The following is a 14,390-nucleotide window of genomic DNA, read 5'->3' on the forward strand; positions in this document are numbered from 1 at the left end:
GTGAATAATGCTGTGTGAGGTATGCAAGCAGTGTGGCATCGTCAAGGTTTTCCTGGAGAAGTGAGCTCAGCCTCTCCGGGAGAGAGCCAGACGTGTACTCGGGAGGCCTGACGAAAGCCAACATCTGAAGAACGCTCTTGTCAGTTTGTCACTAAACAATTATAGATAGTATTCTCAGAAAACATTCAAGCCAGGAGCATAAGGTTTTGCCTTTTGTTTAAATGAATATAGTATGTAGAAATAAGAGTCATTAAGTCATTCTTTTGTCATCTGCTCAGGGTGGGAGTGCTGTTTAGTCACGTGAGTGTTCTGTATGTAATCTGACTGTGGTTTAAATTCCAGGCCACCAGGGGCAAAAGCAGTGACATACAGTAAGTTTGGATGAATGTCTTTAGAAGCTTCGCTCTGGCATCACTGCATTGCCATACACTTTAACATGTGCATTCAAAGAATTTCTAATTCTATTTCTCTCTGTTCCCCCCCTTCAGCCGCAACTCAGAAGGAGATGATGAAGCCCCAGTTCTCCGTGAAGGAGGAACCCCAGGCAGCGGAGCCCCAGAGCCCACGGCTGCCGCAGACCCAGCCCAGCTACGTGTTCTGCCAGGACGGGCCTGCGGGGACGGCGGAGCGAGCCCTGAAGAGCAGCGAGGGCAGCCCTCTGGCCAAGAGCAGCCTACTCAGCCAGGACATCAACGTGAAGGTGGCGTCGGAGCTGCTGATGAAGCTATCAGGTACCGCTTCCCTGCAGGGCCCCAGCATCTGCGAGCTGGGTTTTCATACCACGCTGCCCAATCTCCCCAGTGATTCTGTTACTGACATACAGACAGAAGCTCTGTACACAAGAAAGACCTTGTCTGATTATTTCCCTAATGCTGACTTGCAGTAAATAGCCCTGATATATTGTTTTTATCTGTACTGTCCAACCTGACAAGTAACATACTCAGATTTCAAAAACTGTTTTTGAATTTGTTATGAAATTCCTGATGAAAATGCACCTTTTACCTGTCCGTTTTGCTTCACGTAATAAGGACAGTAAAATGCACAAATCATTCACCACGTTTGAAGCAAAGAACCCATCATTTTCATTAAAAACTGCTTGTGGATAAGCAGACATATTGGGATCCCGTGGGCAGATGCAGAGGGGGAAAGCACTGCATCCAGTCTTTCTGATGGAATTGAAAAGCAGGTTAGTGTTGCCTTGCCTGAGTCCATCCTTGTTTGCAATGAATGGTACAAGAAGTGTTTTACACATGTGCAGTTTGGCAGACTGCCTGCAGGTCAGATTTCACAGTGTGTTAGAGAAAGAGAGTGAGCATTGGTGTCTGACTACTGATACAGTGTGTCATGTGCATTTTTTTTACCTCTGGGATATTTTTAACCAGCTTTTAAAGCAACAAAGCCTTGGGCTGAATTAATTAGCCCGTTTATTGTCATGTAAGAGAACACATTATATGACAGCAAGCTTTGGGATTCTTATGGTTGGTTTGGAGATCAACCAAAGCAATGTACAGAGACACTTAGGTGTGATAAGTGTGATTGTCTGGCATACAATTGCCATGGAAACTTGCATCTTAAAAATGAAACAGGAATCCGCTGACTTGTCTTGATATACGGTACATTCTGCCTTAAGACCCTGATCACTCACATGGTCAAAATATCTGGATGGCAGAGGCTGTTTAATTTGTGCAGCATTTAAAGTTGTAGAGAAGATCAATGCAGAAATACTGTAGTTAGGAGAATGTTTCTGTTTAATTGTATAGTCTTTATGGTGTTACTGTGAACTACAGCTTCATATCCATCATGAAGACCCTGGTTACGTAATGGTTTAGTTTTTTTAAGTAGTACCCTTTTAGAGACAGAGTTTTTTAGTTTTCTAATGGGGTTAACGTAGAAACTGATTAGCTTTTCATTTGTGCACTGCTCAAAACATGCGCATTGTCTTGCAGAATTATTGCAACATCTAAAATACAAGGTATTTTTTGTGTAGGTGTTCTTAGGTAGAGGAAAAACTATAACACAACTTTGACATATGTATCGGAAGAAGCTTCTATGAAATGATCATATTGATCCATGTAATCGTGACCGTACAAGCTCGTACTGCATTTATAAGGTTTTGAAGATTGAGACATAAAGAGTCACCATGATGCATATTTTATTTTTTGGGGAAGACAGAGACAGGATGGCAAGGTTGTCATCAGGGGAACAAGATGGATTTGTAAGTGTGCTAAGAACCAGATGTTGCTAAATAAGGTGGAGGAAGATTATTTTTTGAACTGACGACTAGTACAAGTCTGTAAGAACATCAGTAACAGACATATTGGATTTGCCAACCCTTGACCCATGGGATGGAGAGTTATTGTGGGGAAGTACATGCTATTCCTGTGAGAATATATAAAAGGACATGGACAGGTCTGTATCAGTTTCGTATCATGTTTTGACTTGGATTGTGGAACAGTTTTTACCAAATTCTGAACATCTTCCAGAATGAAGCAGTACAAGTTTGTGTCTTTGTCCGCAGGGTTAGTTTCTGTGTCCACGGGGTTAGAGTTAGGGTTAGTGTCTGTCTCTTCAGGGTTGGGGTTCGCGTCTGTGTCCGGAGCGTGGGGGTTCACGTCTGTGTCCGGAGCGTGGGGGTTCACGTCTGTGTCCGGAGCGTGGGGGTTAGCGTCTGTGTCCGGAGAGTGGGGGTTAGCGTCTGTGTCCGGAGCGTGGGGGTTAGCGTCTGTGTCCGGAGGGTATGGGTTAGCGTCTGTGTCCGGAGCGTGGGGGTTAGCGTCTGTCTCCAGAGGGTGGGGGTTGGCATCTGTGTCCAGAGCGTGGGGGTTGGCATCTGTGTCCGGAGGGTATGGGTTAGCGTCTGTCTCCGGTGGGTGGGGGTTAGCGTCTGTCTCCGGTGGGTGGGGGTTAGCGTCTGTCTCCGGTGGGTGGGGGTTAGCGTCTGTGTCTGGAGCGTGGGGGTTAGCGTCTGTCTCGGGAGGGTATGGGTTAGCGTCTGTCTCCAGAGGGTGGGGGTTAGCGTCTGTGTCCGGTGGGTGGGGGTTAGCGTCTGTGTCCGGAGCGTGGGGGTTAGCGTCTGTGTCCGGAGCGTGGGGGTTAGCGTCTGTCTCCGGAGGGTGGGGGTTAGCGTCTGTGTCCGGAGCGTGGGGGTTAGCGTCTGTGTCCGGAGGGTATGGGTTAGCGTCTGTGTCCGGAGCGTGGGGGTTAGCGTCTGTCTCCGGAGGGTGGTGGTTGGCATCTGTGTCCAGAGCGTGGGGGTTGGCATCTGTGTCCGGCGGGTATGGGTTATCGTCTGTCTCCGGTGGGTGGGGGTTAGCGTCTGTCTCCGGTGGGTGGGGGTTAGCGTCTGTCTCCGGTGGGTGGGGGTTAGCGTCTGTGTCTGGAGCGTGGGGGTTAGCGTCTGTCTCGGGAGGGTATGGGTTAGCGTCTGTCTCCAGAGGGTGGGGGTTAGCGTCTGTGTCCGGTGGGTGGGGGTTAGCGTCTGTGTCCGGAGCGTGGGGGTTAGCGTCTGTATCCGGAGCATGGGGGGTTAGCGTCTGTGTCCGGAGGGTATGGGTTAGCGTCTGTATCCGGAGGGTATGGGTTAGCGTCTGTGTCCGGAGGGTGGGGGTTAGCGTCTGTGTCCGGAGCGTGGGGGTTAGCATCTGTGTCCGGAGCGTGGCGGTTAGCGTCTGTGTCCGGAGCGTGGGGGTTAGCGTCTGTGTCCGGAGCGTGGCGGTTAGCGTCTGTGTCCGGAGCATGGGGGGTTAGCGTCTGTGTCCGGAGGGTATGGGTTAGCGTCTGTATCCGGAGGGTATGGGTTAGCGTCTGTGTCCGGAGGGTGGGGGTTAGCGTCTGTGTCCGGAGCGTGGGGGTTAGCATCTGTGTCCGGAGCGTGGCGGTTAGCGTCTGTGTCCGGAGCGTGGGGGTTAGCGTCTGTGTCCGGAGCGTGGCGGTTAGCGTCTGTGTCCGGAGCGTGGGGGTTAGCGTCTGTGTCCGGAGGGTATGGGTTAGCGTCTGTGTCCGGAGGGTATGGGTTAGCGTCTGTGTCCGGAGGGTATGGGTTCGCGTCTGTCTCCGGAGGGTGGGGGTTAGCGTCTGTGTCCGGAGCGTTGGGGGTTAGCGTCTGTGTCCGGAGCGTTGGGGGTTAGCGTCTGTGTCCGGAGGGTAGGGGTTAGCGTCTGTGTCTTCAGGGTTAGGGTTAGTGCATGTGTCGGCAGGTTTGGGGTTAGTGTATGTGACTAAAAGGAGTGTGCTTCCTGTTCATGGTGCATCAGAATACCCCAATGATACCCTTTTCCAGGTGAGGGACCAAACACGGTTATTGGATGCATATTGAAAAGCTCCAGATCCTGGCCTCAGTATCATTCAGCACTGCTGAATGTAGGGTCATTTAGGGGCTACTCTTGGCCAGGAGTGACGGAGAATGCTGTAGTTCTCATTCAAATGCTCACTCAGTCAATTAGGCTGCATTGTACAGCCAGTATTGCCGTCATTATTTCTGAAAACTAACCCTCATATGCTGAGTTGATTAACATTTGCTATTTCATTCATTTTCAAAATGTACTTCAGGGAATTAAAAGCGATTACAGTCTTGTGTGATAGATTAGTACAGTGTCACCACCCTCAAAACGACATGGTGCGTTATTAAGGATGGCCATTGTATGCACTGCACTAGTTTTAAAAGTAGGTCACTTTTCACCATCCGTTTACAGTGAGTAAGCTTTTACACCTTTCACCCACCACATCTGTTTAATTTATAACATAGCCATCCCTGGGGCTAATTAAAGCGCATAAACAGACTTTCTGCTTATGGTGCTGCTTGAACAGATGTGCCATGATACAGCAGTATACTGCACACATTAACCCAGGTGTGAGCTACACGGTCACATGGAGGGGATTGAGTCATTGGTGTGGGCTGACTTGCAGTGGAGTGTCCTCCTGACTGTTACAAGTGCCTTTGGTGTGAATTGTACCCTTTCTCAGGGGAAGCCTTTTGAGTGCAGACCTCCTTGCCAGGCATGTCCTTGATAATTAAGTTGAGCCAGTCAAAAATGTGACTGCACCCTGACATGCCATGCAGGCTTTTCATTATGCCAGTGAAACCCTGATCTTCTGCATTTGCACAGAGTGGGAGTGTATGCTGGGGTGCTTTAAAACTGCAGTTTTGCTCTTGCAGTACCGTCTAACTTGCTGTAGAAAACTGCAGCCAGACTAAATAAGTAGGAAATGACTAAATTTCCTTTGTGTACAAAGTGTATAAAATGTGTTGGGCACAACAACGAAGAGCAGGAAATAGCAATGTATTTTATGTAGGTTTTATCTTTGAATTCCTCCATGAAAAGCCCACACATGACCTGTGAAATACAGGGTGCTGTCAGGCTCCTCCCTGCTACATGAAGTGACAAAACCCTTCGCCTGTAATGAAAGGTCAATTCTGATCCTGGGATCTCTAAACAGTAAGACAAGAGTCTGGAGTTCGCAGTCTGTAAGCAGATGTGCAAACGGGAGCAAAGGTAATACACACCTCGAAATTTCATGAGACATGCTGTTTCTTACAGCTATCTATCGTATGCTGTTGTATTTCCAGGGAGAACCCAAAGAAGTACCAGGACATTATGTTGTTCTTTTGAGCCCTAAAAGGTAACAAAAAGTAATGTTCATAGAACAGATACATTTTCTGGATGGTAGGGGCTGAAACATCAGTACTGACGTGATTAAAATGTTGTGTGCTTAACCAAGCAGCTTTCTTCGAGGTCACTTGTGAGTCTAGGGCCCGGATTGTGTTAACTTATAGCCTTATCTGGAGTGTAGATCTTCGTGTCCTTTTCATGACCTCAGCTTGTGGCTTTCACAGTTCTGTATTTGCATTTGCTGTGGGGGCCTTATTAAAGGATTACTGGGCTGCTAGTTTTCTCTGTCCTGGCGTGGCTCAGCTCTGGACATATCTGGCACCTGTACCCTGGACATATCTGGCACCTGTACACAATGTATGTCAGCCTCAGACCAGATGAGCACTGCTCACCCAGGGACTGAGAGGCAGGCTTGCTCAGTAATTTCCAAAGGGATGTTCCCCTGTGGACTGCATCACTGCCCAGGCACATAAATGCTCTCCTGAAAGGTGGGAGCTAAAACACAGTTCAGAGCGTGAGCCGTTGCTCAGAATCCCTAGAAGCTGGCTCTTCAACATGAATGTACAACTGCAGCTCATTAAACCGCCCTTCTTATTTCTTTGAAGTTTCAGCATTTTACCTGTAAGCCAGAATTAAGACATTTGGCATTTTTGCCAAAGAGTGTCCCAAGTTGCCAAAAGTTGAAGAATGGATTCTTAAACATCTTGCAGATCCTTTTAAAATGGAGAAGTTAGATCTTACAACTCCACAATTCACTGAATCTTTTAAGTGTTCTTCAGATAACTAAACAAAAAAACACCTGGATTTCAAGAAGTTTTCAGTATTTTATATTTTTTATATGGAATTCCAGATTTTAATGTAGAATTGATCAAAGTAAATGAACAAAAAATAATTATGCCCAGTCTTTTAATATTTTGCTAAACCTAAATTTAACAAGATACATATTTAAGCTTGAATTCTGATTTGGACATGTTAACATTGTTAACAAAATAAGTTATATTGGTCCTATTAAGCTTAGAAAAAAATACTTTTAAAAACATCAGTGAATGGTAGTTTCATTGTGAAAATTACAGTTTTAAGGGAGTGATGTCACCTTCTGCAACAGGCTCAGTTCTGGTGAGACCTGGTATATTCATCCCCTTCCCCTCCGTGAATGTTCACACATCAGTCACTGTAATCCGAGTTGCTACTTCAATGTGTGGCTTGGCACCTGCTGGGATTCCACCTTCAGCATTGTGAAGATTTCTGCTTCACCACAAGAGTGGGTCTCCTGCCACAGGAGAGCTCAACTTTATCCAATTTCCAAGGAGGTGATGTCACCTTCAGTAAGAGGCTCAGTGCCACTGGGCCCTGCTGCACAGCTTCAGGAAGAAAATAAGATACTGTTTTCTTTTTCTTATATTCAGTCTGGGAGGATTTTGTTTTGTTTGCTTGTTTTTTTGTTTTTTATGACTGGTACTCTTCATTTACAGTTGTTGAGCTCTAATTGGTAAAGATGTGGAAAAAACTAAACAAAACTATTTTCTGTTTGAAGAGAACCTAGACCTTCATTGTGTTCCCTACTTTTGACAAAAACTTTTTTTTTTCTGAGGTGAAAGCTAATCAAGCTGTTGCAGTGCAGGTCTTTTGGGTAAGCTAGCATGAAAGACATGCTGTAAATTCTTACTCCAGTAATATTGGACCGGTAAAAGTGGAGCTTGTCTGGAGGTTTTGGTCATCCGTCTGGGTTGGCTTGCTTTCAACAGAAAACAACAAAGAAACGCACCTACAGAAGGCCACAGTGAAAGCAGAGCCCATGGAGATCGACACCCACGATGACCTTCCGTCCTCTGCTCGCCTGCTAGGCTTCTGCACTTTACCAGGACGCGAGAAGAGCGAAGCACTACCCAGTATTCCTGAGGCCTTGATCCGCCCTCAGAAACCACTCTTTTCCCAGGACATTTCGGTCAAAATGGCCTCCGAACTCCTCTTCAAACTGTCAGGTATGCATCCCAGACACAGAAAATGGGTCTGAATTAGGGCTTAACCCTATGGTCTAAGAACAATGACCCATCATTGAAACATTTAAGTTTTGGTCATTTTCATTTATTCAGTGTAATGAGGCAGTGTGAGGATCTTCCATGTCAATTGCAGATAAATTGTATTTTCTTGGAATAACTGTAGAGTCCTTCCTTGGTTGATAGGGAACAGTACATTCAGTTTCCCTTGAAATGGAAGCTGCAAAACACACGCTATCACGACTTAAATATGCATCCGACATAAAGTGGAATGTTTCAAGGCTGTATAATAAGCTCACAGACAGATAGGCTACAAATAGCAAGTGAATTTTTCTACCTAATTTTAAGTGTAAGGCATTACGCATAGTCGGTTGCACACTTTTTTCCCATTTGTAATTGTCATGGCAACACATACGGAACTCCATCCTCCGTGCTGCCCTGTGCTGTAGCAGTGTCAGGCTTTAAGATGAGGGGTGTTGTGCCATAAAACACTACCAAGGGAGCAGTCACTGTGAAATGAAGTCATTACTCCACTCTGAGAAAGTGTGCAGAAATCCCAGCAATAATCTGATGTCTAATACCGATTACATGCAATGCTGCATAGTCCAAACTGACACCTGACGCTCTTGGATGTTGTGAAATAAATCAGTGTGACCATGAAAAAGCATATATCTTCTTTATCATATTGGTCTTCTTTTCTGAAATGCACTAAACTAGAACTCTTGTGTGTCCCCTTGCCTTATATTTCCTCTCTTTCAGAAAAAGTAAGCAAAGCTAACGATCACAAAGACAACAGCATGTTAAACATGAACAGGTAAGTCCCCACAACAGATACCACTAACGTCGCATGTTGATAGCTGATGTGTAAAATACAAAACTATCTTTTTTGCAAATTGCAACACATCCCAGTGTCTGTGTTCCACTGACACCTTTACTGGTCAAAGCAAATTTAGATTCTTCTGTCTCTCTGACCCTTCCTAGCCCTTTCCTTGAAGATGGCTTCAGACAATCACCCTTTGACACCTGCTCCAAGGATGCTGTTCCCAACGAGGCTGGCTCTTCTGCACGAGCTTCAATGCAAGGTAAGACACAGTCCCTTCCGACAGCCCTGAGCTCTGGAGAGATCCCCTCCACAGTCCCAGCTGCCTCATTAACACATTGCGCACACTTGACTCCCAGGGACAGACTCCTAATGAGGGAGCGCTATTCAGCCGAGTTCTGCTTCCGAGTGATTGTGCTTCAGTCCCTGCCTCCCACTGGCTAATGAAACCTTCACTTCTCATCTCGGAGTGGTTAAGGGATGCTACAACGCAAAGGGCAATTAGCATCTGCCATTCTCGTATCCCATGTTGACGAAAAAGTTATTGTGTTTCTGGATGTCAAAGGTGTCCTGAGCGTTAATTTGCCTAAATGCTTTCCTTCTCGCTTTGAATTCTGTAGACCCCTTCTGTACAATCCAGAATAGAAGCTTAACTGGGAAATATTTTGACATATTCAGTATTGGAACATTTTTTTTTCCTTACTATAACCTTAGCATAAAATTAAACCTTACAACCTCCCCAAAATCGAAAGAGAACCGTGACTTTCCTAAAATCTCCCAGAGTTACCAAACACATGTATTGTATTAATTACCTAGAATTTTCTTTTGACCATTTTCGCTGCTCATTGCCTTCGGTTTCCACGATTCCTGCTTTCGGAAAGATTATAGACGAGGAAAACTAGTAGCAAACTTCAGTTGTTTTGCAATGCAGTCTGTCAGCTGTGAAAGTAGCTGTGCTGGAGGAGGATGTGTTTTGCTCCCAGAAGACGTGGTGCTGGTGGTGACTGGAAGGGGCAGCAGAAGAGAGCCCTCAGTGTGCGTGTGCAGGCTCAGCATGGCTCCTGACCTTACCTTCCTGTCCAGGGGCAGAAGCATACTGACCGCAAGAAGCCAAGGCACTCCAGCTTTAATAAGCGCAATTAAGCCATTAACTACTTCAAGGCCTGCAGGAACACTTAATTGGCTTAATTAAATATTTAGGTCATTGTTCGAGTAAGACACCGACTTGAATGACTCCTCACTGCTTCCCTCCTTCACATCTGCTTCATAAATATTTAAAGCTCTGTATCAGACTTGATTCAAAGAGCAGGGTTCACGCAAAGAAATCCAACCAATTTTGTTACTTTGGGTGATTTTATCCCAGATTGGGGGTGGTTTCTTCCAGCTGCTTGTACAGATTGGTCCAGCTAATTTCTACCACTCTCACAGTTGCTGTCAGTCTCAAGACTATGACCAGTGTTACGGAGAAGGAGTGTAGATTCAAACCAGTATAATGAGGTGTTGTGATCTAGACACTGGGGTCTCAGAGGAGATCTAGTACTGCTGGTATTTCTATGATGTAAGTCCATAAAAATCTTTAGTACATAACGCTTTGAGAAATCCAGGCCATAATTAAAATAGATCCTATACTATGGCTCACAATTCATTGCCTTTTCATTGGATTTGTGGAAAGATCAGGGAGGTAAACTTTGTTCCTGTTTGCACTGTTATATTTTTCTTCTGTACTTTTACTGTAGTTTGGTTCCTAATCCAATACAAAAAGATGGATTGGCTTATTTCAACTGGGCATAGTTACACGCATGTAGAAATTAAAAAAATATATAAATCTGCTTGGTTAACACGGAAAAGAGACAGGTCTCAAATGAAGAACTAATCTGGTCTTTGAGCTTAAAGCTCGGTCTAGTGACAAGGTCTGGCTGTCCATCCAAGAAGGGTATTATGTCAATGTATTCCTGCTTTCTTGTTACAACCCCAGGACAACATTCCCTGGCTTGAATGCAAGGCTACTTTCTAAAACTTTTTTTTTTTTACTTTGCTGACACAAAACTAAGCGAGTTGTTGTCCAAGAGCCTGACATGCTTGACAGGCACTTAAAACAGACTGTTATGGAAAATGGGCTTAATTTTTCTGCCAGTGCAAGAATGAACCGGAAACCCATAGGAATGTCCTTCAGGTTCTTTCTCCAGGGTGAACACATCTGGTCCATAATGGATTCTGTTATAAGTATTGATACTGTATGTGCCAAAAGAGGACTGTTTTTAAATCTTCTATTTCCGCTGTGCCCCCCTCCCCCCATCAGTCCCTCACTCCTTATTGGTTCTGATAATATTCTGAAAAATTTGTGCTTTTTGCTCTTGGCATATTCACTGCAAGAGCAGTAGTAAAGGCTTTTGCTGGGGAACCAAAGGCTATTATATTTTTCAGTGGATTGAAAGCCAAAATACCACAATTTAAGTTACTTTAATTTAAATCTAGAGATTCTGCTTTCTTTTTGGTGATGGTTTAATGTTGGCTTACAAGCAGTGTGTGGAAGCTGTAAGCTTTATTTTGCGCATATAAATAGAATTACGATTATGGCACAGCGTCACAGATTGTAAGAGGCATTCTCCAAAATACCAGTACAAATACAAGATTTGAAAAAAAGAAAGAGAAATCTTCTGCTTTTTGGGAAATCTGCCTTACAGTCATCAAAAAACATTTTTCTGCTCTCCTTTTCGCTTTTGGCAATAAAATCTGATGTAGCCGAGCAGCAAAGTATGAGAAGCGAATGTCAGTGCACGAGATAATCCATTCTTATGCCACGTACAGCAAGGAACACAATGGCAAAGAAGTAAGAATGTTTCCAAGGGAACGTTTCAGAGTTCAGAACAATTACGTAGAATATCAGGGCTCGGAGCGACAGAGTGATGTTCTACACATTGTCCAACTTTTCCTGTGGTAGCAAGAGAAAAGCAAACTGCAACAAACACACAGAGCAGTGATTTCGGAAAGGCACATATGGAAAAATAAAATGTCTAAATTAAATGTATATTAATATTTTATGGAGTAAACAAAGTGTCAGGGTTTTGTGTCAGATGAGACACAACCAGCGCTCACATGGGAATTAAGTGTCACCCTTTTCAAGTCTGATGGACATAAAAATGGAGAATGTCTGAGATGAGCTGAGCAGGAGTTTTGTGTTTCACTGTCTTCAGTTTCTGTTATGATAAAGGCGACTTAAGTATAAAAATTATTGTAAATTTTGTTAATAATGTGTTTCGGTGATTTGCACGTATGTGGGAAGGGGGGCGGTGTTCTGGAAATCTTTCTGCTGATGTAAGTGTGCCTTGGGATCGAAATGACTGACATTTGAAACAGCTGATAACATACTAGCTGTTTACTTTAAGAACAGAAGAACACATCTATCGTAGGACTGAAGCGTACCAACTTAAAAAATCTTTTAGCACCACTAGCATTGCATTACTTGTCATAGACTAGTATTTCCCAACCGGCTGTGTACCAGGGTCCAGTACCCTGGGCTTCACCTTTGAGGACCACTTAGGCTGAAAAGCAGTACAGAGCAGGAATACAGTTCAATCTATCTTGTTTACAAGGTTACATGAGGGACCAGTGTCAATCTGCGGACCAGAAGTTGAGAAATGTGCTTTTAGGCGACCCTACTGTGGAAAAGGCACTGAAAAACATGGGTGTCATACCCAAGTTGGGCCATCACCAAAAAGCTCTGTTAGTGTTAGTGTATTCATCGCTTTATATCAATCCATTTAATAACTGCTTCATCAAATACAGAGTCGTGGGGCTGCTGAAGCCTATCACAACGTGCAAGAGTGGGGTACACCCTGAACTGTTCACCAGTCCATCGCAGGGCACACACAGACACACACACAGCGAGATGCACACACTACCAGTACGTCTTTGGCCTGTGGCAGGAACCACACACAGACATGAGATGAACCTGCAATGTTATTATTTTACACCCTACACATAACCTTATCAGTATAAAGTGGACAAAAATTAGAACAGGGAAGAAGCGATATAGACTGGATCAGATTTTGAAAGGCAAAATTTGAGGTGCTGTAGGTGCATCCAGGAAGATAGATCAGTGGCAGTAGTTGTCAATGAAGAATTGCCAGAACTCAGAGATGGGAAGCAGAGGAAGATCTGAGAGGATCAGCAGCACATAAGAGACAGAGAAGACATACTTGGTATAGTTAGTGTAAAGAAAGTTTCATCCTGGGCAACAGCCACAGAGATCCAAAGAAGAAAGATATCATGAAACTCAAAGGAACAGGTGGAGTTCCAAGCTTAGTGACAAAGGACGAGAGGATGGTCGATTGGGAGTGTCCAAAGCTTCTGAGAGGTCAAGGAAAACTAAGAATGTAAAGTAGTTTAAACAACAAGTGGAGAGTCAGTTATGTTAAGATATCGATATGGCATAAGAGTAATAACGGCATTTAGACATTCTGCCAGAATCATGTATTCCCACATCTTAGCAAAAGCCAGAATGAAGGTGACTGTTTGAAACATTCGCTTGGTGGCAGTACGTGGCATCAAGGTTAATTCAGGAAAATGCTTGTCTGTTCCTTATTGGAAAAGTCCTGGGCACACGGCAGCGGCTGACATGTCGATGCGTGTGTGTTACAGACCCGGAGAAGCCAGGCCTGGAGCCAGGAAACGGGATGCCTCAGTGGAGGCTGAACGAGCAGCTCTTGCCGTGTACTGTGTGTGGAAAGGTTTTTGGGAGACAGCAGACACTGTCTCGGCATCTCTCCCTGCATACTGGTAAGTACCGACACACAAGCAAATGCAAAAAAGGAAAATAAAAGCATCTGACAGAAATTGTAATGTGTTGCCACCAGTTTTTCATGGTTCTGTTATCCAAAGTTATGTAAAAAAAGTATGATTCTAAAGCACTGTACATTTGCGGCCCACTGCATTTGGTTTTGCATTTTAACAAAATGACAACAGCATAGAAATATAAAGGAAATAATGTTAAGTATGAAAACTAGACACATTTTTTAAATGTTTAATCAACGGTAGTTTTCTATTTCTTACCAACCATTCCATAATCTATTCCGATATGGAATCACCTATTGTATAGCTTGACAGCCGCTGTACCCACATGGAAAGCTTAAAAAAGTGTGGAACAGGCACCTCTGACAACCCCCCCCCCACCCCCTCATCGAGCCATACAGCTCTGCAGCGACCTGCAGGAGAGCCAGCTCTGACTGGAGGAGGAGCACGTCTCTCTCTGATGTCAGCCCTGCCGCCACTGTCTTCTGATTGTTTGCTTTTGTCTGTTGGTTTTTATTGCGTGAACATGTACTATAAATGCACCAAAACTACACACCCATTCAAAGGACATTAGATCATGTATTACCTGTGTTTGATGTGTAATGTATACTGTATATATCCAATGGTAATTCTGTATGAAGAAAACAAGAAATGATTTGGCTGTAAACAAATCTAGACAAAGACACTTCTTTCCGTTGTTCATTGCTTCATGATGACTCCTGCACCCTGTATACTGTATAATTGATTGTCCGTTTTGTGTTGATATAATAATAATTGCTTACACTTACATAGCGCTATTCTGGACACTCCACTCAAAGCGCTTTACAGGTAATGGGGTCTCCCCTCCACCACCACCAATGTGCAGCATCCACCTGGATGATGCGACAGCAGCCATAGTGTGCCAGAACGCTCACCACTCATCAGCTATCAGTGGGGAGGAGAGCAATATGTAAAGAAGCCAATTTACAGATGGGGATTATTAGGATGCCATGATTGGTAAGGGCCAATGGGAAATTTGGCCAGGACACCAGGGTTACACCCCTACTCTTTACAAGAAATGCCCTGGGATTTTTAATGACCACAGGGAGTCAGGGATGGTCTCATCCAAAGGATGGTGCCTGTTTACAATATAGTCCCCATCACTATATTGGGGCATTAGGACCCACACAGATT

The 14,390-nt window shown here is 44.5% G+C and overlaps 1 protein-coding gene across 3 annotated transcripts in view; it reads left to right on the forward strand.

Moving 5' to 3' along the window:
* The window catches only part of znf827 (zinc finger protein 827), a 67,742-nt gene that overhangs the window by 39,423 nt on the left and 13,929 nt on the right, over positions 1-14,390 (forward strand). For all 3 annotated transcript variants that reach the window (XM_015344684.2, XM_015344682.2, XM_015344683.2), the window contains exons 5-9: positions 489-731; positions 7,355-7,591; positions 8,366-8,420; positions 8,588-8,688; positions 13,068-13,205. In XM_015344684.2, coding sequence (XP_015200170.2) covers positions 489-731; positions 7,355-7,591; positions 8,366-8,420; positions 8,588-8,688; positions 13,068-13,205 — 774 coding nt within the window. The remainder of the gene's footprint in view (positions 1-488; positions 732-7,354; positions 7,592-8,365; positions 8,421-8,587; positions 8,689-13,067; positions 13,206-14,390) is intronic.

This window comes from Lepisosteus oculatus, chromosome 1 (assembly GCF_040954835.1).
Source record: "Lepisosteus oculatus isolate fLepOcu1 chromosome 1, fLepOcu1.hap2, whole genome shotgun sequence".
NCBI lineage: Eukaryota > Metazoa > Chordata > Actinopteri > Semionotiformes > Lepisosteidae > Lepisosteus > Lepisosteus oculatus.